At 40.7% G+C, this 25,353-nt stretch overlaps 1 protein-coding gene across 3 annotated transcripts in view; it reads right to left on the bottom strand.

Moving 5' to 3' along the window:
* KIAA0319L (KIAA0319 like) overlaps positions 1-25,353 on the bottom strand; it is a 102,453-nt gene that overhangs the window by 42,079 nt on the left and 35,021 nt on the right. For all 3 annotated transcript variants that reach the window (XR_016037160.1, XM_055401958.2, XM_055401957.2), the window contains exon 3: positions 17,457-17,968. Coding sequence is in view for 2 of the 3 variants with exons in the window: in XM_055401958.2 (XP_055257933.2) it covers positions 17,457-17,968 (512 nt within the window). In the remaining variant the exon portion in view is untranslated. The remainder of the gene's footprint in view (positions 1-17,456; positions 17,969-25,353) is intronic.

The following is a 25,353-nucleotide window of genomic DNA, read 5'->3' on the forward strand; positions in this document are numbered from 1 at the left end:
GATCTCCTTTAGGATGGACTGGTTGGATCTCCTTGCAGTCCAAGGGATTCTCAAGAGTCTTCTCCAACACCACAGTTCAAAAGGATCAATTCTTTGGCGATCAGCTTTCTTCACAGTCCAACTCTCACATCCATACATGACCATGGGAAAAACCATAGCCTTGACTAGATGGACCTTGGTTGGCAAAGGTCCATCTGCTTTTTAATATGCTATCTAGGTTGGTCATAACTTTCCTTCCAAGGAGTAAGCGTCTTTTAATTTTTGGCTGCAATCACCATCTACAGTGATTTTCGAGCCCCAAAAAATAAAGTCTGACACTGTTTCCACTGTTTCTCCATCTATTTCCCATGAAGTGATGGGACCAGATGCCATGATCTTAGTTTTCTGAACATTGAGCTTCAAGCCCAGTTTTTCACTCTCCTCTTTCACTTTCATCAAGAGGCTGTTTAGTTCCTCTTCATTTTCTACCATAAGGGTGGTGTCATCTGCATATCTGAGGTTATTGATATTTCTCCCAGCAATCTTGATTCCAGCTTGTACTTCTTCCAGCCCAGCGTTTCTCATGATGTACTCTTCATATAAATTAAATAAGCAGGGTGACAATATACTTGACATACTCCTTTTCCTATTTGGAACCAGTCTGTTGTTTCATGTCCAGTTCTAACAGTTACTTACCTGGGGCCAAACTATGGTGGAGGCTTCCCATTAGGAAACTTCCATAAGTCTCTTATCCTTCTCCATCAATAGGCAGACAGACTGAAAACCAAAATCACAGGAAACTAACCAATCTGATCACATGGACCACACACAGCCTGTCTAACTCAATGAAACTATTAGCCATGCCGTGTGGGGCCACCCAAGATGGATGGGTCATGGTGGAGAGGTCTGACAAAATGTGGTCCACTGGAGAAGGGAATGGCAAACCACTTCAGTATTTTTGCATTGAAACTTCATGAGTAGTGTGAAAAGGCAAAAAGATAGATCACTGAAAGATGAACTCCCCAGGTCAGAAGGTACCCAATATGCTACTGGAGATCAGTGGAGAAATAACTCCAGAAAGAATGAAGAGATGGAGCCAAAGCAAAAACACCACCCAGTTGTGGATGTGACTGGTGATATATCGAAGCAAGATCCGATGCTGTAAACAGCAATATTGCATTGGAACCTGGAATGTTAGGTCCATGAATCAAGGCAAATTGGAAGTGGTCAAACAGGAGATGGCAAGAGTGAACACTGACGTTTTAGGAATCAGCGAACTAAGATGGACTGGAATGGGTGAATTTAACTCAGATAACCATCGTATCTACTACTGCAGGCAAGAATTCCTTAGAAAAAATGGAGTAGCCATCATAGTCAACAAAAGAGTCCAAAATGCAGTACCTGGATGCAATGTCAAAAACGACAGAATGATCTCTGTTCGTTTCCAAGGCAAATCATTCAAAATTACAGTAATCCAAGCCTGTGCCCCGACCAGTAATGCTGAAGAAGCTGAAGTTGAACGGTTCTGTGAAGACCTACAAGACCTTCTAGAACTAACACCCAAAAAAGATGTCCTTTTCATTATAGGGGACTGGAATGCAAAAGTAGGAAGTCAAGAAATACCTGGAGTCACAGGCAAATTTGGCCTTGGAGTACAGAATGAAGCAGGGCAAAGGCTAATAGAGTTTTGCCAAGAGAATGCACTGGTCATAGCAAACATCCTCTTCCAACAACACAAGAGAAAACTCTACACATGGACATCACCAGATGAGCAATACCAAAATCAGACTGATTATATATCCTTTGCAGCCAAAGATGGAGAAGCTAAGCTCTATATAGTCAGCAAAAATAAGACTGGGAGCTGACTGTGGCTCAGATCATGAACTCCTTATTGCCAAATTCAGACTTAAATTGAAGAAAAGTAGGGAAAACCACTAGACCATTCAGGTATGACCTAAATGAAATCCCTGATGATTATACAGTGGAAGTGACAAATAGATTCAAGGGATTAGATCTGATAGACAGAGTGCCTTAAGAACTATGGATGGAGGTTCGTGACATTCTACAGGAGGCAGTGATCAAGACCAACCCCAAGGAAAAGAAATGCAAAACAGCAAAATGGTTGTCTGAGGAAGCCTTACAAACAGCTGTGAAAAGAAGAGAAGCAAAAGGCAAAGGAGAAAAGAAAAGATATACCCATTTGAATGTAGAGTTCCAAAGAATAGCAAGGAGAGATAAGAAACTCTTCCTCAGCAATCAATGCAAAGAAATAGAGGAAAACAACAGAATGGGAAAAACTAGAGATCTCTTCAAGAAAATGAGAGATACCAAGGGAACATTTCATGCAAAGATGAGCACAATAAAGGACAGAAATGGTAGGGACCTAACAGAAGCAGAAGATATTAAGAAGAGGTGGCAAGAATACACAGAAGAACTGTACAAAAAAAAAGAGGAAAGAATACTAACAGAGATAAAGAGGATAAATGTTACCATGATAGGGGTCAGTTTATCAAGAAGACACAATAATCCTAAACATTTATTTATCTGTAACAGAAATTCAAAGTACAGGAAGCTAATCTAACACTAGGAGAAACAAATATATCTACAAAATAGAGTATGATATTTCATTATATCTCTAAATAATTGTTAGAAATTAATAGAAAATAAGGATACAGGAGATCTGAACCACACTAACCAATTTGATCTGACATTATATAAATGTCAGATAACACTTGCCCAGCAATAACAGCAGTATACATATTCATTTCAAGTGCATTTGGAACATTTACCAAGATAGACTGTATTCTCAGCATTGAAAGTCTTAATAATTTAAAAAGATTTAAGTCATACAGCATTCACTGGCTACAACAGCACTCAATTACAAGCAACAGTACAACAATATCTGGAAAATCCCCCAAACATTTGGGAACTACATAATACACTTCTAGATAATCCAAAAGTCAAAGGAATAAGCAAAATGCAAATTTGAAAGTATTCTGAACTAAATGAAACTGTAAACACAAATACCAAAATCTGTAGGATGTGGCTAAAACTGTACTTAGAGGGAAATTTACAGCACGAAAATGCCCATATTAAAAAGAAGCAAGTCTCAAATAAACAACTTCAGATTACACCTTAAAAAAAAACAGAAAAAAAGAGTAAATGAAATCCAAATTAAAGAGCCATGAAATAATAAAAAATTAGAACAAAATGATGAAATAATAAAAATTAGAACAAAAATCATTAAGACAGATAAGAGAAAGCAATAGAGAAAAATAAATAAAACCAAGGATTATCTTCAAGAAAATCTAGCCAGACTGATCAAAAGGAGGGAAGGAAGCCATTTCCTATCCTTTTCCAGCCCTAAATTTAAAATCTAAAACTATAAAACTTTTGGAAGAAAACTTTCTTAGACAGAAGATCAAAAGCATGATCCATGGAAAAAATGGCTAGGCTCCTCAGTCCACGGATACTTCAAAAAATTTTTTTAAAAACACTGCTTACAGAATGAAAAGCAAGCCAGAGACTGAGAAAATATTTGTAAAATATGTATCTGATAAATTACTTATATGCAAAATATATATGTGTGTGTGTGTGTATATATATATATACACACACACATACATATGAAAACAATCCAAATTTTTAAATGGGGGAAAACATGAACACTTTACCAAAAACATACGGATAGCAAATAAGGAAAGATGAACATGAAAAGATGTTCAACACCATCAGTAATTAGGGAAATGCAAACAAAACCATAATGAGACACTATTACATATCTATTACCATATCTAAAATGAAAAAGACTCATACCAAGTGATGGTGAGAATGCAGAGGAATGAGAACTTTCATACATTACTAATGGGAATGTAAAATGGTACAACTATTTGGGAAACAATTTGGTAATTTCTTAAAATATTAAATACAGAACCTATGGTATGACCCAGCTATTCCACTCCCTGGTATTTACCCAAGAAAAATTTAAATTTATGTTCATACAAAGACCACACAAATGTTCCTAGCAGCTTTATCTATAGCCAAAATCTGGAAAAACCCAAATGTCCATCAACAAGTGGATAAACAAATTATGACATGTCCATACAATGGGACCCTATACAGTAATAGAAACCAACTACTGACACATACAAGGATGAACATCAAGACATTATGCCAAGTGAAAAAGTGAGACACAAAAGCCTACATGTTGCATGGCCCCATTCATATGAAAAGTCCAGAAAAGCAAATTTACAGAAACAGTGGATACCTAGGGCTGGGAGAGGGAGTAGGGATGGCACAAGGGAAGTGTGGCTCGTTTTGGGCAAACGAGCACCAGGGAAGTTTTGGAGGCTATGGAAATGTTAACTTGCTGTGGTTATGATATACAACTCTATGCTGTTGTGGTTTAGTTGTTAAGTTATGTCCGACTCTTTGGGACCTCATGACTGTAGCCTCCAGGTTCCTCTATCCCTGGGATTTCCCAGACAATACTGGACTGAGTTGCCATCTCCTTCTCCAGGCAATCTTTCCAACCCAGGAATCGAACCTGTGTCTCTTGCATCAGTAGGCAGATTCTTTACCACTGAGACACGGAGGAAGCCATACATTTCCTAAAATCACTGAATTGTACACCTAAAAGGAATGAGCTTTACAGTATGTAAATCATATGTCAATAAAACTGTAAATTATACCTCAATAAAAGAAGATAATATAATGTATGATTCTATTTAAAAACTCTAGAAAATCTATAATAACCTAAAAGAGATCAGTGGTTGCCTAGAAAAAGGGAGGGGATGGAAAAGAAAGACAGGAGGAAACTCTGGGGGTAACAGATATGTTCATGATCTATTTTTGTAGTGACGATTTTATGGGTATATACATATGTTAAAAATAATCAAATTATACACTTTAACATGCACAGTTTAGGGAATTCCCTGGTGGTCCAGTGGTTAGGACTCCATGCTTCCACTGCAGGGGGGCATAGGTTCGATCCCTGGTCAGGGAACTAAGACCCCACAAGTTGTTCAGCACAGCCAATAAATAAACAAATAAACCATTAAAAGAATGTACAGTTTATGATATGTCAATTATATGACAATAGAGCTGTTTTTAAAAAGTATGGTGTCGTGCTCACTTCAGTAGCATGGTATCCAGAGAAGACCAAAGACTGTTCAGTGTGGCTGGAGTGGAAAACAGAAGGCAGTGCCAGAAGAGTCATTCATCCAGCCAGAAATGTATTACTAATGGATGCACAGCATCACCTTCCCCTTGTTAGACTGCCTCCTTTATTAAAGAAATACTATCTCACTGTTGAGTGTAAAGCTCTTTCTTATCTAGGAATTAATGCTTTAGAATGGATTCCCAGAAGTAGAAGCACAGGAATATTTCTAAGTAAGGCAGGCAAATTTTTATTTTTAAAGAAGCAGTTTATATCATTATTTGTTTATTAAAAAAAAAAAACCAGAAAAAAGAGATATGGAACAAATTATTTTTCATAGTTCAGAAACTATGAAGTAATACTAAAAGATTTTTAGGGATGATATAGGGTCAGGAAGACTTGGGTAGAATTTCCTTGGGACAATTTTTTCTGGCACTCTACAGAAATCATAAAAACTAACCCAACTGCATAAATCACGCCCCTGATGCCAACACCTGTTTCTTCAAGGAAGCTTTATTCATACTCTTTTTCTCCATCCCTTCATTTCTCTCCCCTCTCCCCCCCTCTTCCTTCTTCCCTACCTCTACTCTGGGCCTACCTTCTACACATAGGGCAAGCCAGACCCACTGGTTAATACCATAATTCAAAATGACAAAAAATATCCTCCATCATAAGCAAAACAGAACTGTTTTGAGTAGGAGCCTGCAGGGGATACATGGCATGTTGATACTTATTCAGGAAGTATCACCACAGTCCAGGTAGGCGCTCTCCTTCATAAGACACGTGCTACGCTAATGTCTACTAAATATTAAAGAAGGACTCACAAAAATTCAGCCCTCAACACATTTTTAGTTGAGACACAACTATATTAAAACAAAAACCATCACTGTCACCAACAAAATCCTACCAGAGGAAAGATATCTGTCAGTAGCAAAGCCAGGGGGGCTGAATGACACATCCCAACCCAATTCTCAGCGAAAGATGAGATCAGAACATGGCAGGGCTTATCTTTGCATTAGTCAGTCACAAAGTTATGTCTCTCAAAATCTCCTTGAGAAACCAAGACCATCCATGAAAGGAGAAATGGGGAGGGATGACAGGAGTGTTAACTAAGATATTGCTGGTTTTGAGACTGTTTTTCCAATGGCTCAAGTTCTGCCAGTTAGCAAAAGGCTGATAATGGAGCCACAACAAAACTCTCTTTACTCTTGCTTCATAAGTTAACTTACAAAGTAGTCAACAAAAACATTTTCAAATTAATCTCACACAGTAAAAAGAAGATAATCACATCAACCAAAGACAAAAACCACACGATCATCTCAATAGATGCAGAAAAAGCATTTGATAAAATTCAACATCCATTCATAATAAAAGAAACTCTTACCAAAGCGGATATAAAGAAAATATATCTTAACATAATAAAAGCCACTTATGACAAACCCCCAGCCAACCCAGTACTTAAAAGTAAAAAGCTGAAAGCCTTCCCAATAAATTCTGGAACAAGACAAGAACTTCTAATAGTATTGGAGGTTCTAGCCACAGCAATCAGACAAGAAAAAGAAAGAAAACATATCAAAATTAGTAGGGAAGAAGTAAAATTATCACTGTATGCAGAGGACATGATACTCTCTATATACACTGAGAAAACTATAAAGACTCCACACACTGTTAGAACTGATGAATGAATTCAGCAAGGTAGCAGGATATAAGATATATAGAGTATGTAGAAATCTGTTGCATTTCCTTATACTAATAATGAAATATCAAAGTATAAAAAATTCTATTTAAAAATCACATCATGTAAGACCGGATACTATAAAACTCTTAAAGGAAAGCATAGGCAGAACACTCTAACATAAATCGCAGCAAGATCTTTTTGGATCCACCTCCTAGAGTAATAAAAATACTACTAATTAAACTTAAAAGCTTTTGCACAGCAAAGGAAACCATAAACAAAATGAAAAGACAACCCACAGAATGGGAGAAAATACTTGCAAATGAAGCCACTGACAAGAGATTAATCTCCAAAATACACGAACAGTTATACAGCTAAATATCGAAAAAACAAACAACCCGGTCAAAAAATGGACAGAGACCTAAATAGACGTTTTTCTAAAGAAGATACGGATGGCCAACAGGCACATGAAATGATGCTCCATATAGTCAATTGTTAGTGAAATGCAAATCAAAACTACAATAAGGTACCACTTCACAACAGTCAAAATAGACGTGATCAAAAAGTAAAAAAATAAATCGTGGGAGGGTATGGAGAAAAGGAAACCTTCCGACACTGTTGGTGAGAACGTAAACTGGTGCAGCAACCACGGAAAACAGATTCCTCAAAAAACTAAAATGACAGTTACCATATGATCCAGGATATATATCTAGAAATATACATATATCTATACATATACCATATATCTAGAAAAGACAAAAGTGCTAATTGAGAAGATACATGCACCCCAACTGCTCACAGCAGCACTGTTCACAGTAGCCAAGAAATGGAAGCAACAGATGAATGGATAAAGATGCGGTGCGTAAATATATACACACACAGACACACACAATGGAATACCGCACGCATATGTGAGTGCTCAGTGATGTCCAACTCTTTGCGATCCCACGGATTGTAGTCCACCACGCTCCTCTGTCCATGGGATTACCCTGGCAAGAATACTGAAGTGGGTTGCCATTTCCTACTCCAGGGGGTCTTCCCAACCCAGGGATTGAACCCATGTGTCTCCTGGAGCTCCTGCATTGGCAGGTAGATTCTTTACCACTGTGAAAGCAATGGAATATTACTCAGCCATAAAAAAAGAATGAAACAATGCCATATGCCGCAACATGGATGAAACCTAGAGATTATTATACTATGTAAAGTAAGTCAGACATAGGAAAACAAATGTTATATCATTCATATGTGGAATCAAAAAAAAAAGTAAAAATGACCTTACTTACAAAATAGAAACAGACTCACAGACATAGAAAACAAATCTATGGTTACCAAAAGGGAAAGATGCAAGGGGGTGGGGGAGGATAAATTGGGAGTGTGGGATTATGGGAGTATGACTGCCATGTGCAAAAGGGAGAAACAACAAGGATTCACTGTGTAACACAGGAAACCATATTCAGTATCTTATAATAAACTATAATGGAAAAGAATTCTTTAAAGTATGTATCTATACATATGCATAACCAATTCACTCTGCTGTACACCTGAAGCTAACACAATAAATCAACCATACTTCTATTAAAAACAACAACAGATAATCAGATAAAAGAATCAGAACTTAGATTAGAGGAGAAAGGGTACAGTTATAGTGGAAAAAAGAATACGGAAAATGTATTATGGTTCAGGCACTAATACTTGTAAAAAGGAAAAATACAACAACAGGGCTTTTCTAAAATAATTTCATGTGTTTATTTTTGGCTGTGCGGGTCTTCGTCTCTGCGGGGGCTTTCCTCTGGCTGCAGCAATGGGGGCTTCTCCTGTGGCGCAGCACAGGCTCTAGGATGCACAGGCTTCAGCAGCTGAGCACACGGGCTCGGTAGCTGCTGCTCCCGGACTCGAGAGCACAGGTTCAATAGTTGTGGTGCGTGGGCTCAGCTGCTCCTCAACATGTGGGATCTTCCTGGACCAGGGATGGAACTGTGTTTCCTGCATTGGCGGGCAAATTCTTTACCACTGAGCCACCAGGGAGGCCCAAGGAGGGATTCTTGGGTACTCAAAACAAAGAAACAGGCTGCCCAGTTTTTCTCTCAATGCAACAAGCCACTCGGTTAAGATTAAAAAGGTTGTGGGGGGGGTGTTGAGGATGTGTTTAGTGAACATATACACGCAGACAACACGGGAAGGGCCCAGGTCACTAAGATGTGAGAAACCCACAACCCTGGTCCAGGCCAAAGGGCTGGAAGGGAAACGGGGGTGAATAAAAATTTTGGTGTCTGCTGCTCAGATAACTGAGAATGAGGAGCTGGAGAAAACTAGGTCCTCAGAGATTCCAAATGTGTCAGGAAATAATAACCAGAAGAATAAAAGAACCCTTGGCAAAAATTTCACAAGTCTAAAGGATTATAAGAAAGATTTTAAAACAAAAACTAAGAGAAAGCAACCAAGTGGAAAATCCTGAAAAACAAACCAAACCAAACCAAAAGTACAGATGAGGGGAAACAAAACTGCTTGGGCTTCTGTCCTTGGTTATGCAAGGCTCTTTGCTGCTGCTGCTCACACCCCACGCCTCTGTCTTCTGGTGAGAGGTAAGTATCTGACTTTCTGTAGAGTCAGCACAAGTTTTCCTTGGTGATAAAAGACAGCAGAGAAGTGTCCAAGGGCTTGGCTCATTTATCCTTCTCGGACATGTGTTCTACAGAAAGCCACTTGCTTGTAGGGGTTGAAAAGGTGTAATATTGACTACAAACGGGGAGACGGTACTGGTAGAGAGAAAGGAGCACCTCAGATCTTCTGAAGTCAAAGCTTACATGTGGGGATACCTAATTGCGCCTTTATTTCCGGGGCTCAGAGAGAACACTTTCCTTTCAGAAAGCAGGATTGGCAGGGCTTCCCAGGTGGCTCAGAGGTTAAAGCGTCTGCCTCCAATGCCGGAGACCCGGGTTCGATCCCTGGGTCGGGAAGATCCCCTGGAGAAGGAAACGGTAACCCACTCCAGTATTCTTGCCTGGAGAATCCCATGGATGGAGAAGCCTGGTAGGCTACAGTCCACGGGGTCGCAAAGAGTCGGATACGACTTAGCGACGGAACGGAACGGAATTGCCAGTGACTGAACTCCTTGTACTGCAAATGTTCCTGTACCCAATCAACAAGCTTTCAGGCTCCTCCCACCAACAATTCAGAGGTTCATGACATAGAAAGGATAAAGTAACAGTACAAGCTTCTCCTTCTCTACCCTGAGAAAGGGCAATAAATTCACGGCATTCCTTTCCACTTCTAGAATTGCTAAAAGTTCACAATACCTACTCTTAGATGCAATATATACATATTTTCAAAAGAATGGAAAAATGCTATTGACAACCCCAGGCCTTTGCAATTCTGTACGCATTTCAGGCAAAGACAAGAGTAATTTACCATACAATTTCTTCCTCCTTTGATGCAGACTTGCTTGACCTCCCCTAGTGAAAACAGTACAAACTAAAAACTAATGCTGCTAGTCAGTCTTCCCTAATTAGAAGATCTGCAGTGCATACATTTCTCTTACTCTCTCTAGTATGTTAAACAGAAGTTTGAATTCCAAGTCCTCTTCTGAACGAAAGGCCTAGCAATTAACTATTCTAAACACACAAGGTGATTGAACCTCCCCACCAGAGCTATCCATGGCCTTTGGGATGAGAATGAAACTCCTAAGCATGGTGTAAGGTCAAATTTCACTAATCTGGATCTGAACACTTCACCTTCCCCATTTTCAGCAAAGCTTACAGTTCCCAACATGTAATGCCAAACTACGTAATGTCTCTGTGTGACACTGCACAAAGCCCACTTCCACTTCCAGGGTTTCAAAGTTCAAGCTCAATATTCTTCCCTCCATGTCCACCCACTCTCCTTGTTAGACCATAACGCTTGTGCTTGCATGCATGCTAAATCACTTCAGTTGTGTCCAACTCTTTGCCACCCTATAGACTACAGCGTGCCAGGCTCCTCTGTCCATGGCATTCTCCAGGCAAGAATACTGGAGTGGGTTGCCATGCCCTCCTCCAGGGGATCTTCCCGACCCAGGGACTGAACCTGCCTCTCTTATGTCTACCTGCATTGGTAGTCTATGACTGGTGAACAACCAGAAAAAGAACTCCCCAGCCAACACAGCTCAGGATCCTCTCCCCACCACACACTGAATTCTGTAAGGCCGAAATCTGAGCTTTAGACCGTCAGGCCCAAATCTACCATAGGTCTAATTTCACTTGTCTAATTTCACGGATCAGAGTTATTCTGCAGGGTGCGGTGCTCATCTCCGCCAACGCTGTGTTCACTGACTTCATGGTACAGTTTGAAACTGGTCATGGTGGTAGTATTTACACCACATAAATTAGCAAAGTCTACAACTCAGGACTTTGTTTTACAGGGGAAGACCCAGTTGCTAAACACTAACCACACCACAACTGTTACCGCTACAACAATCTATACTTCCTCTCCTTTAAAAACCAACCTCTTTTTCTCTTCCAAAAATTCCACTGAATTGTCTGGAATTTCTATTCCATGATCAGAAAGTCACCAGTATGCTCAGTACCTTCATATTTTGTTCCCTATACCTCTCGCAGGACAGGCTACATATAAATTTTCAGGATCTGGTACAAAATGAAAATGTGGCTTACTTGTTCAAAAATTAAGAATTTCAAGATAATGAGAGCAGAACACTAAATCAAGAACAAGGCCTTTCTCAGTACAAGGACTGCAGAGGCCGCATGCTTATAAAGTGATCCCTGACCACCTAATTTTTTTAAAATACTTATTTATTTTTAATATATATTTCTATTTTTCTCTAGTTGCAGCGAGTGAGGGTTATTCTTCCTTGCAGGGCACAGGCGTCTCACTGCAGTGGTGGTTTCTCTTGTTGTGAAGCACTGGCTCAGTAGTTGTTGCACACAGGCTTAGAGGCTCCGCAGCAAGCAGGATCTTCCCAGACCAGGGATCGAACTGGTGTCCCCCACTGCAAGATTCCTATCCACTGGCCCACCAGAGAAGCCCCGTTTCACATGTATCTCTGCAATACAATGGCTACTTATTCTCCCATACCTCGGGGTTAAAGGTGGGATGCTATGTTATTTGCTCCCCTTCTCAACACCCTGTGCAAATCATTACTCTTTCATCTTCTCTGTAAAAGCCTCTTCTCCTCTGCTATCTTGCTGCACTACACTTCAACTCTCATCACAGCTGTCATCTCTCAACTTACTCATTACTCCTCCTGCCTTACTGACGGCTTTGACATCTGGCTCTCAGAACTCCTCTTCACTGCAAGTCCCTGCCTCAAGAGGAAGAGGACAGACTAGAGAGAAGGAGACTGCCTGTGTCCGCGTTTTGGTCCTACCTAAAGTGGCTGTGCTGCCTTGGCCATGCTCCTTAACCCTTCTTTTCCTGAGTTCCCTCATTTATAACATAAAAGACGGTAACAGTAAGTCACAGGATTTGTTGTACAGATGAAACGGTTAATTCGTGTAAAAGGCTCAGAATAGGACCTGACACACAGTAAGTACTCAGTAAACGTTAACTGTTGCTGTTATCATCATCACCATCCTTACTAAAGGCCTCAAGGTCTGCATGGATAACTCATTCAGCATGTTCTTTGAACTCCTTATCACCAGTCAAGTTCCTCTCTGCTCTATTCTAGCAACTCTCTTCCATAGCTTCACCCTAGACCTTGTAATCACCATAACTTCTACACCTCCGAAATCTGAAATTCAAATACCCCCATTCTCAAGACTACCTCGTGTCCTTCCAGCACATGTACTTGTCCCCCGTATCTGTTTCCCTTCACCAAAATCTCTGAATGCAAGACTCCTGTACGGAATCTCTGTCAACCTCTCCCAGCTTTGCGTTCCTTTCTTCTTATCTCTCTCTTCTATCCACTCTCTTGACAACGACCTCCATTTCCATGCCTCAATTTCCTTCCGTACAAAACTGGCAAAGTTCTAATCTTGGATGAATCAAACCATCAACCTTTTCTTGACAGGGTTGCTGAGAGGTCCCGAGGAGAATCATACAACTATAATTGTAAATTCTTTCCTTCCTATCACAATGAAGGAGATGTCTCTCCTCCTGCTTAAGACTCATCTAGTGTTCTGTGCTCTGTATTCTAACCCCCTGCCCTATGAGGCTGTGCTGTGCTCAGTCGCTTCAGTAGTGTTCAACTCTTTGTGACCCTATGGACTGTAGCCCGCCAGGCTCCTCTGTCCATGGGATTCTCCAGGCAAGAATATTGAAGTGGGTCGCCATGCCCTCCTCCAGGGGATCTTCCCAACCCAGGGACTGAACCAAGGTCTCCCATATTGCAGGCGGATTCTTTACCATCTGAGCCACCAGGGAAGCTGTAAAAATGCAAATTCTCAGGCCCTACTTTAAACAAAGTGAATCAGAAGCTTTGGAGCTAGGACCCAGCAATCTGTTTTTAACAAGGCCTCCAAGTGATTCTGTTAAAGTTTGAGATCCTCAGCCCTGATGGAGAATTGTCTTTATCCTCTTTCCCATATCTTCAACTTCCTTTAGTACAACGGTTCCCGTGCCCAAAGAGCCTCCTTCTTGACTGCTCCATGGACCTCCTTGCACTTCTCCATTCTATTCACCACACAGTAACATATCTGACCATTTCATTCCCTGTTAAGATAAAGACTAATATTTTAAGAAGGCCTGAAGGCTGGCTCTTCCAATCCCAAAAAAAGGCAATATCAAAGAATGATCAAACTACCATACAACTGCATTCATTTCACAGGCTAGTAAGGTTATGCTCAAAATCCTTCATGTGAGACTTCAGCAGTATGTGAACCGAGAACTTCCAGCTGTATAAACTGGATTTAGAAAGGGCAGAGGAACCAGAGTTCAAATTGCCAACATTCATTGGATCCTAGAGAAAGCAAGAAAACATCACTTCTGCTTCATTGACTACGCTAAAGACTTTGACTGTGTGGATCACAACAAACTGTGGAAAATTTTTCAAGAGATGGGAATACCAGACCACCTTACCTGTCTCCTAAAAAATGAGTATGCAGGTCAAGAAGCAACTGTTAGAACTGGCCATAGAACAAAGGACTGGTACAAAATTGGTAAAGAAGTACGTCAAGGCTGCATATTGTCACCCTGCTTATTTAACTTATATGCAGGGTACATCATGCGAAATGCTGGGCTGAATCATGAGCTAGAATCAAGACTGCCGGGAGAAATACCAACCTCAGATACCCAGATGATGCTACGCTAATGGCAAGAAGTGAAGAAGAACTAAAGAGCCTCTTGATAAGAGCCTCTTGATGAAGGTGAAAGAGGAGAGTGAAAAAGCTGGCTTAAAGCTCAACATTCAAAAAACTAAGACCATGGCATCCACTCCCAACACTTCATGTCAAACAGAAGGGGAAAAGTGGAAAGAGTGACAGATTTCATTTTCTTGCTTCCCTTGTGGTTCAGTTGGTAAAGAATGAACTAACTGGGTTGGATCTCTGGGTTGGGAAGATCCTCTGGAGAAGGGAAAGGCTACCCACTCCACTATTCTGGCCCGGAGAAGTTCATGGACTATATAGTTCATGGGGTCACAAAGAGTCAGACACAACTGAGCAACTTTCACTTTCACTTTATTCTCTTGGGCTCCAAAAATCACTGCTGACAATGACTGCAGCCATGAAACTGAAAGACGTTTATTCCTTGGAAAGGAAGCTATGACAAACCTTGACAGCATATTAAAAAGCAGAGACATCACTTTGCCAACAAAGTTCCATACAGTTAAAGCTATGGTTTTCACAGTAGTCATGTACAGATGTGAGAGCTAGACCATAAAGAAGGCTGAGCGCCAAAGAATTGATGCTTTTGAATTGTGGTGGTAGAGAAGACTCTTGAGAGTCTCTTGGACAGCAAGGAGATCAAACCAGTCAATCCTAAAAGAAATCAACCCTGAATATTCACTGGAAGGACTGATTGTGAAGCTGCAATACTTAGACTACCTGATGCAAAGAGCCAACTCATTGAAAAGGCTTTGATGCTCATAAGACTGAAGGCAAAAGGAGAAGGGGCAGCAGAGGATGAGATGGTTAGATGGCATCACTGACTCAGTGGACATGACTTTGAGCAAACTCTGGGAGATAGTATAGGACAGGGAAGCCTGGTGTGCTGCAGTCCATGGGGTCACAAGAGCTGGACATGACTTAGCAAATGAACAACAACAAGGCTCTGAACACCTTTGAAGCCTCTTCTTTCTCTAAAGGTCTCTTGCTCTGTTTGCCAAACAAGACCAGTCTCTCTCAACTTTTTGATCTTGCCATGTTCTAAGGCATCTAACACACTTTGAAATTGTTATTCTGTCTGCCTGATTTACTCTGCCTGTTTTTTTTCCCCTAACTCCTACTTCTACTTCAATCTCAGCTTCAACTTACCTTACTTAGGGTGGCTTAACTTTACCCCTTAATCTTAATTAGGTCCCTGTTAGATGTTCTTACAGTACTCTACTTACCCTCTTATAATGTACATTGAGCTTGTAAGAATTTAATAGTCATAAATGTCATGCCTATTTTCCTTGCCAGAGTGTAAGCTCTATTAGGGCAGGAATCAGGATCTTATTTGATATAATATTTGCACTGCCTTGCTTTCAGCACTCCACCTTACAGACAGTTAAATATATGCTGACTAAACCTCTGTACACACTGGACCTCTCTCCAGAATTTTTTTTTTTAACCTTTAAACCCCAAGTGAAATTCTACACATCCATTGAGAAATAAGTTAAACATCTCTGTAAACTCTTCCCTGAACATACACATCACTTGCCTGCTCAAGAGGATCACTTCTTCTTTGTGTTCCTATTGTGTAGTATTGGGTTTGCCAAAAATTCATTCAGGTTTTTCCATAAGACGCTACAGAAAAACCCAAACAAACTTTTTGGTCAACCCAATACATAAATCGACTATGCAATAATTATACACTACTGGGGGACTTCCCGAGTGGTCCACTGGTTAGGAATCCACCAGCCAATGCCAGGGACACAGGTTCGATCCCTGGTCTGGGATGATCCCACCTGCGGCAGGGCAACGAGGCCTGTGGGCCACAGCTACTGAGCCAACATGTCCTAGAACCCATGCTTCTACAAGAGAAGCCACTGCAATGAGAAGCCCACACACCACAAAAACAGGGTAGCCCCCACTCACTGCAACTAGAAAAAGTCCATGTGCAGCAATGAAGACCCAGCACAGTCAAAAGAAATAAAATAATAAAAAATAAAATTTTAAAAGCTGGTTCTTTAAAAATATATATATACACACTACTGTAAACACCATCTTCATGCCTGAGTTTCTACTAGACTATAAACTCCTGCAAGCACAGATCATGTCTTGTTTGCCTCTAGCGCTTAGGAAAGTACCTGACATTGATAATAAGTGAAAGTTGCTCAGTCGTGTCCGACTCTGCGATTCCATGGACTATACAGTCCATGGCATTCTCCAGGCCAGAATACTGGAGTGGGTAGCCTTTCCCTTCTCCAGGGGATCTTCCCAACCCAGGGATTGAACCCAGATCTCCCACATTGCAGGCAGATTCTTTACCAGCTGAGCCACCAGGGAAGCCCAAGAATACTGGAGTGAGTAGCCTATCCCTTCTCCAGCAGATCTTCCAGACCCAGGAATCAAACCGGGGTCTCCTGCATTGCAGGCAGATTCTTGACCAACTGAGTTATGAGGGAAGCCTGACATTGATAATAAAAGTCCATAAATGTTTATGAGCAAATTGAACCTAATACCATAGTTCTAAAATGGTGCTGAAAGGCTCTGCTATTCATTAGCTGCATGATCAAATTGTTTAACCTATTTAGACCTCACTAGAAAAACGGGGTTAATAACACATACTTAGAAATATTGCTATGAAAATTAAACAAAATGACATAACACAATGATTAGCACACACAGTGTCTGGCATGTAGTAGCCTCCCCACTCTGGCTTTAACTTGATAGAGACAACTAGGACAAAACACAGACAAAAATAAGTCACAGCGATTGAGGGAGAATGAGCACAGGGTGAGTCATTCCTCTTAATCATTTGCCCAGGAAGACCAACAATGAAGAAAATAATAAGCAGAATAAACTCTACTGGTAGTATCTCCCTTGGCATACAAAGTTTGATAAGAATTCACCTCTTGGCTAATGGCCATATCCAGCTCCCCAGACCAGCAGGTCCAGGTTTTATGCAGCACCAGGATGGTTACTTTAGAATGGAACAAAAACTACCTCATAAGGAAAATGTTTACCAGCTGGAGATGGGGGAGGAGGAGGAGAACTTGACTGCAACCGCACCAATCAAGTGTTTTTCAATCTGGCAGAAAACACTGCAGAATCGCTGGTGGAGACTAACACCCACACAAACGCACTTACCTGTAGCCAAGAACCAGCTTAGACAAGATAATGAGCAGCTTTCTGCTTTAACCAAAACAATCATTGGACCTGCATGGAGTGCACGTCAAATTACCCTTTAACATCTGGGCAGCACCTACCAAGATGACACTAAGCAGCTGTGTACATACACTCCTCAGCCTATGAGCACTGCCCACAAGCACAGCTTCAAAGCTTGTGTGTGCCAAATGCAAAAGCAGGTTAAACTAGTTCTCTAGTCACTCCTTATTCATGATATGCTTACCTCTGCAGAGCCAGTGCTGTTTAGATCACCTAGTTCATTTGTTTTAGAAGGCTGTGTCACTGCAGCTACTTCTTCACTGGGAGTCTCTCTCTTCCGAAGCTTCCTGATTAAGCTCCACTGGTCACTGGATAAAGTGGGTCTCAGTGGAGTTCTGGGTGGGCTCTGCCTCCTCCAAGATGCCCTGCTCCAATCTAGCCCCAAAATATGTGATACATCGTCTTCAGGTAGAAAGTCCAAGTCATCTTCAATTTGGAATTTTTTGAAAAACACCAGCATTGAGTTGGAAGAGTCTGTCCTAAAAGCCTGGCAGCTCTGGGACCTGCTGCAGTCTGCCTGGATGCACATCCCCTCTAACCACCAAAAGGCATGACAAGTAGAGTCCTGGCAGCAGGCAGTCCAACATGACTGGAGAGAGGGGGTTCCTTCTAGAAGCCGGAGGTGATTTTCTCCCCTGGATCTCAGGCCAACACCAAACTGTGTCTTCACCCGCTGGCACCTGCTCTCCTTGGCATCTAAAAACAAAGAATGGAAACATTTTAAAATGAAATAAAAACAGAGACTCCAGCTCTGTAAAGAGTCCTGAATACCAACATTGGAGGCTATTTTGAAGACTGGTTTTTAAGAGGGTGGGAAAGCTGTCTGGTAAGTGGAAAAGAAGACACAAAAGAGAAAGGTTTTTTGGCTCAGGATATTTTAGCTGGGAGAAGTACTGCTCCACGTTCATCGCTGGCTCCCTTCCTCAACAAGTCCCTTGCATGTAGACCTTTTACACAGAACTCCAGTTCATGAAACAAAAAAACAACAGAGCTCTTCTGGTGAAAGCGTGCTGAAGGACGGGGGCAGGGTCCCACCACTTGACCTCCCACTCACCCCCAAGGCCTTTCTCTGGGACAGTATGAAGAGTATGGGTCCAGAAGAGCAGGAAGCTGAAGATGGAGTACTCCCCCCTCCACTCAACTGGCAGCAACGCAAACTGAGTTCTCTTGGCCTCTTGCAGGCTGCAGGTTCATCCATTTTCTAATCAGCAGTTGGTCATAGTCAGGGGGCTTTGCACATCACAGCATTAATCAGAGCAGCAGTAAAGTTTACCAAAATTTTATTCCGCTAGATGAACTTTCTAATGAGAAGCTGTGTCATAATAAGAAATAAAGGAACAGAAGTACAACAGTGACCTACTGTGGGTAACCTAGATCACATGGTCCAAAATTCTGGCTAATGTTGCTTATGGATAAACTTTTGAGCCACTGAGTTTTTTCAAGCATGGTATTGGTTTTCCTGAAATATTACCTCATTTCTGTTTTCTTAGATAAAGTTAAAGCATGTTCTAAATTAAAGTTTTTACACAGAGTTCATTTTAAGGTCTTACATGATGGATGGCATCACCGACTCGATGGACATGAGTTTGAGTGAACTCCAGGAGTTGGTGATGGACAGGGAGGCCTGGCGTGCTGTGATTCATGGGGTCGCAAAGAGTCAGACACGACTGAGTGACTGAACTGATAGGTGTCTATAACCAACTATGGTCAGGGTAATGTGTGTGTTAATCACTCAGTCGTGTTCGACTCTTTGCAATCCCATGGACTGTAGCCTACCAGGCTTCTTTGTCCATGGAATTCTCCAGGCAAGAATACTAGAGTGGGTAGCCATGTACTTCTCCAGGGGATCCTCCCAACACAGGGATCGAACCTGGGTCTCCTGTACTGGAGTACTCCTCGAGTACTCCTGCACTACTCAAAGCTGGTAAAGGCAGATTCTTTACCATCTGAGCCACCTCTAAGAAGTCAAGATTATACAGGGCCAGAACTAGGTGAGGCAAAGGAGATGTCTTAGGCACAAGTGTTAAGGAAGTGCTTAGTCTTAAGAGTCATGTAAGTGCAGGGTTGGCTTATCCCACCTTGAGACTGAGTGTCTCCTTAAATTTCATACCCTAGGTACCTCTTTCTTCACCCGAGTCCAAGCCTGGGGTTATAACATAAAATGTAGAACTACATATAGAAAACATGTAGTAGAATCGAACCACTGAAGAGATATATAGTCATGTCTGCAGGTACACATAACTGAAAAAGGGTTATGACTGGCTAAAGCAACAACTGGATAATCCACCAAAGCCAAAGGAAACACTTACTAAATGTGGATACTAGTCAACTAAAAGACAAGAGAAAAACAGGAAGGCTTGTGGATTATGGAGTCAAACGCTATGGAAGCCAATCTACCACCGTGCTTTAAAAAAAAAGAAACACAGGCACCAACCCAATCAGACAAGGCAGCTTAGAGGCCAGAAAAAAGAGAACTTCCTTAAGAAAAGATGAATAAATAGAAACTATTTTAAAAATGAAGCTACCAAGAGCTATAGCAACACCCCTCATTTCTTCATACACCTTCTCACACAAGAGCCCATGGTATGACTCAGTGACAGCTGAGTGCAGTTTATTGAAATCAGGAAACTGTTACATCAATAACTACTGCCAGTTACTTTTAGACCAACTTTCCATCATTCCTCTCACAAAAAGTCTCTCATATTTAATACAGTGAAAAGATCCACAAAAATGAAAATAACTTGCACTTTTCCATAAGCCAGTATTTTTTTTTAATGTACCATGACCTCCACTTCTGTCCTTGAAGGAGAAACTGCTATAGAATTTGCTTTCCCACTGTTGAGAAACTAGAAAACTAGACAAAAACCATATATGAAACAATTGGTTTTGGGCACTGAACAACAATGTGGTCTGGGACTGTGATCCCAGAGAGAAAGGAAATAAACAAGGGTGAGCCCTATGATCACTTTGGCTTTCTGTTTACAGACCAGGCATGCTGCAGACTGTGAGACAGGGAAGAACCTAGGCAGAGCACGGTGGTCTTGCTCAGTTGAGGAAACAAGAGTTCAAGGTGACTGTGGTAGTTAGAAACTACCAAAAAGAAGGAGCGACACGGAGAAAGAGCTCCAGACATCTGGACAGCGGTTCCCCTCGGTGTAATACTAACTCACACCAAGTGCAGGTTGAAACCATGAATGTTTAGAAAGCATTTTGAACTGAATGAAACTGAAAACACAACATACTAAAATGTGTGGGATACAGTTAAGGCAATGTTTAGAGGGACATTTATAGCTTTACATGCTTATTTTAGAAAAGAAGAAAAGTCTAAAATCAATGATCTAGAAAGACACATATGGAGAATGCATTGTGATGATAGAAGCAGAGATTGAAACAATACAGCTGCATCCCAAGAAAAGTCAAGGACTGATAGTGACCACCAAAAGCTAGGAAGAGTTAAAGGAGGATTCTGCCCAAAGATTCAGAAGGAACCAACCCAGCCAACACCTTGATTTAGGACTTCTAACCTCCAGAACTACTAGCCTAAGTACAACTTTCTCCCCTCGCCTGGAAGAGTACTTCAGAAGCCAGATGGCTCCAAGACTACCAAGGGCCTAGATCCAGAGATCACTGACATTTGGAGATGTGGTTGTGACCTTTACTTGGATTGAATGAAGATACCTAGATGGTATTCGATGAACATGTACAGGGATATATGATGCTGGAAAACTACAGGAATCTGTTTGTTCTCTTTCAAGCCAAAATTAATAGCCCAACTGGAGCAAGGGGTAAAGCCCTGGATGGAGGTATGAGAAGATCCACCAGGTACCTGTGCAGTACAAGGGTACTGGTTTGAAACAAAGATGTCAGACCTAAAGCAAAATAAATACTTCCAAAGGGTCTGCTCTGAAAGGGCAAACAAAAGTGTCACAATTGACACACGTCTGAGGTAGAAGCACAGAAGTTCCAAAGAGAAAGAGTACTATAATGTAGGAAAGTCTTCAAATATAAATTCTCCTTTATTAAACATCAGAGATATTATACCGACAGAAAAATATCATAAACGTAAAGGATGTGTGACAGACACTATGAGCAGTTCATTTCTTTTACTCATCATAAAACTCACATAAGAAAACAACCTTACAGATGTACTGAATGTGGGAAATTCTTAAAGAAGCACTCAACATTATTAATCATTCAGTTCAGTTGAGTCACTCAGTCGTGTCCGACTCTTTGCGACCCCATGAATCACAGCACGCCAGGCCTCCCTGTCCATCACCAACTCCCGGAGTTCACCCAAACTCATGTCCACAGAGTCGGTGATGCCATCTAGCCATCTCATTCTCCGTCGTCCCCTTCTCCTCCCGCCCCCAACCTGTCCCAGCATCAGAGTCTTTTCCAGGGAGTCAACTCGTCGCATGAGGTGGCCAAAGTATTGGAGTTTCAGCTTTAGCATCAGTCCTTCCAATGAACACCCAGGAGTGATCTCCTTTAGAATGGACTGGTTGGATCTCCTTGCAGTCCAAGGGACTCTCAAGAGTCTTCTCCAACACCACAGTTCAAAAGCATCAATTCTTCGGCGATCAGCTTTCTTTACTGTCCAGCTCTCACATCCATACATGACCACGGGAAAAATCATAGCCTTGACTAGACGGACCTTGGTTGGCAAAGTAATGTCTCTGCTTTTTAATATACTATCAAGGTTGGTCATAACCTTCCTTCCAAGGAGTAAGCGTCTTTTAATTTTATGGCTGCAATCAGCATCTGCAGTGATTTTGGAGCCCAAAAATATAAAGTCTGACACTGTTTCCACCGTTTCCCCATCTATTTCCCATGAAGTGATGGGACCAGATGCCATGATCTTTGTTTTCTGAATGCTGAACTTCAAGCCAACCTTTTCACTCTCCTCTTTCACTTTCATCAAGAGGCTTTTGAGTCCCTCTTCACTTTCTGCCATAAGGGTAGTGTCATCTGCATATCTGAGGTTATTGATATTTCTCCCAGCAATCTTGATTCCAGCTTGTGCTTCTTCCAGCCCAGCGTTCCTCATGATGTACTCTGCATATAAGTTAAATAAGCAAGGTGACAATATACAGCCTTGACACACTCCTTTTCCTATTCGGAACCAGTCTGTTGTTCCATGTACAGTTCTGACTGTTGCTTCCTGACCTGCATACAGGTTTCTCAAGAGGCAGGTCAGGTGGTCTGGTATTCCCATCTCTTTCAGAATGTTCCACAGTTTATTGTGATCCACACAGTCAAAGGCTTAGGGAATTCATTATAGAGAGAAACCCTATAAATGCAATGAATGTGGAAAAGCTTCAGAAAGAACTCTATTCTTTAAAGTCATCAGAGAATTCAGACCAGTCAGAAACCCTTAACTAATGTAAAGATTGTGAGAAAGTCTATGCTCAGAAGGTAGCCCTTACTCACCATGACAGAATACATTGTGGAGAAAGACCTTTTATGTGTAATGAAGGTGGGAAAGTTTTCAGGGATAACTTAACTGCGTTGGAACATAAGAAAATCCACACTGAAGAGAAACCATACTGGTATAATCAATGTGGAAAAGTCTTTAGGAAGAACTCAACTCTTATTAATCATCAAAGAATGCATAAACAAGAGAAACCTATCACTGCAGTAAACGTGGAAAATCTTTCCGATATACAACCTCTGCTGGACATCAGAAAACTCATAGTGAAAATACACCTTATTGATGTAATGACTATGGGAAATTCCCTAGGAAGAGCTCAATTCATACTGGACATCAGAGAACCAAAACCAGGAAACAAAATTATAAACAAAATTAATGTGGAAAGACTTTCCCCCCAAAGTTCAGCCCTTAAACAACATAAGAAAATTTATAACAAAGAATCATGAAATGTAGTTAATGTGGTAAATCACATAGAAGTAGTTTATTCCTTCTGAGCATTAAGAGAAGACATTCAATAAATTATACATCTAACAAAAATATTCTGTACTTCTATCCTGGAGAATTTCCACTTATGAGTATTTCAGTGTAGCTTCTACTGGTGAAATATTTGAAGAACCTAAACATCTATCAATATAGAAATAGTTACTGCAGAATACTAAACAGCAAGTGAAAAGAATTAGGTCGAGTTCCATATGTAGCCCAAGAAATATCCCCATGATACCTTGTTAAGTTAAAAAAGTAAGTTGCAGAAAACCTGTATGTTACAGTCTTGTTTATATTCTTCAGAATAAAGCTTTTTTGTTTGTAGATAAATGCATTCAAAAAGATCTGAAAAAGTAAAGGCCAAACTTTAACAGGGAGAAAAATAATGATCTTATGCTTTCATCATAAAAAAAAAGAAAAAAAAGAGTAAATTATATCCAAAATAAGCAGAGAAAAGAGTAACCAATGAAACAGAAAACAAACAAAAAACAACAGAGAAAAACCAATGAAACACAAATCTAGATGTCTGAAAGGTCAACAAAACTGGTAAAGCTCTAGTGTGACTTATGACAGAAAAAAAAAAAAGAGGGAAGTCACAAATTGACAACATCAGGGATGAAAGAAGGGTTATCATTACTGATTCATTAAACGAGTGGAGCCAAATATGGTCCAAGGGCCAACTCCAGCTGCTGCCTGTTATTGTAAATAAACTTTCACTGGAACAGTCACCCACACTCATTTATTTATGTATTATCTACGGCTGCTTTTGTTCTAATGGCAGAGTTAAGTAGCTGCAACAGAGTTATCTCAATATTAGTAAAGCCTAAAATATTTACTGTTTGGCCCTTTAAGAAAGTTTGCCAACCCCAGGTGTATGAGAATATACTTTTTTTGAATTACTATTTATTACTGCTGCTGCTGCTGCCAAGTCGCTTCAGTCGTGGCTGACTCTGTGCGACCCCACAGACGGCAGCCCACCAGGCTCCCCCATCGCTGGGATTCTCCAGGCAAGAATACTGGAGTGGATTGCCATTTCCTTCTCTAATGCATGAAAGTGAAAAGTGAAAGTGAAGTCGCTCAGTCGTGTCTGACTCTTAGTGACCCCATGGACTGCAGCCTACCAGGCTCCCCCATCCATGGGATTTTCCAGGCAAGAGTACTGGATTTGGTTGCCATTGCCTTCTCCGATTTATTACTGAGTAGAGCCTAAATTTGGATGTTAACTAATAGGAGACTGAGAAGTTTCAAATGACTCTGATTTTTAGAGAGATGCAAATTATTTCTGTCTGGTATAAAAGGCTTAACTAAAACACACTTACTTCCCATTTAGCTATTATCCTTACCTCCTTATTCCTTCATCTCTTCAACAATTTTTTTTTTAGTTGTGTTTTTTTTTTTTTGCCATGTTGCACAGCATACGGGATCTTAGTTCCCTGACCAGGGATTGAACCCGCACCCCCTGTAGTGGAAGCTTAGAGTCTTAACTACTGGACCACCAAGGAAGTCCTCAGCAAATATTATCAAGCATCCGTTTCATGCTAGGCATTTCTTTGATGGAGTTTATAATTTAGATGGGGGAGACAGTGATTAAACAGACAATAAAATATGCAGAACTGCAAACTAATATAAGTGCTATGAAGGAAAGAAATTCAGTCTTTACAGAATAAAGGTAGCTAACTTTGGAGCTTACTTATCAGAAATATTATCAAATATGTGGTATGATATCAAAATAGTCACTGTATGATGTCTGGAATGAAACACACTGGAAATAACTTACACATCCCTCAACAGAGAACTGGTTAAGTAACTGAGGAAGATTTATGCAGCTGCTGAGATAAGGCCAGTTTCTATAGTCATGATATGAAATGATATCCAGGAAACATTATAACATTATGTGGAGAAAGAAAGTGTGTATAGCAGTGTGTATAGTATGCCACAATCTGTGTGTGTGGGGAAAAAAAAAGTTTGTATGTGTGTGTATATATATACACATATATATGCACAGACTATTTTTGGAAGAATATTCAAGAAACTGGCATGGTGACTTTTAGGAGGGGAAACTAGGTACCTAAGAAACTTGTGTGTTCACTAAAGTTCATAGTTATATACCTTTAGAATTTATACAATGTATATGTATTATATTTGGAAAAATAAATTTTAAAAATAG

This window comes from Moschus berezovskii, chromosome 4 (genome assembly GCF_049115385.1).
Source record: "Moschus berezovskii isolate FMDL1 chromosome 4, NW_MosBer_1.0, whole genome shotgun sequence".
NCBI lineage: Eukaryota > Metazoa > Chordata > Mammalia > Artiodactyla > Moschidae > Moschus > Moschus berezovskii.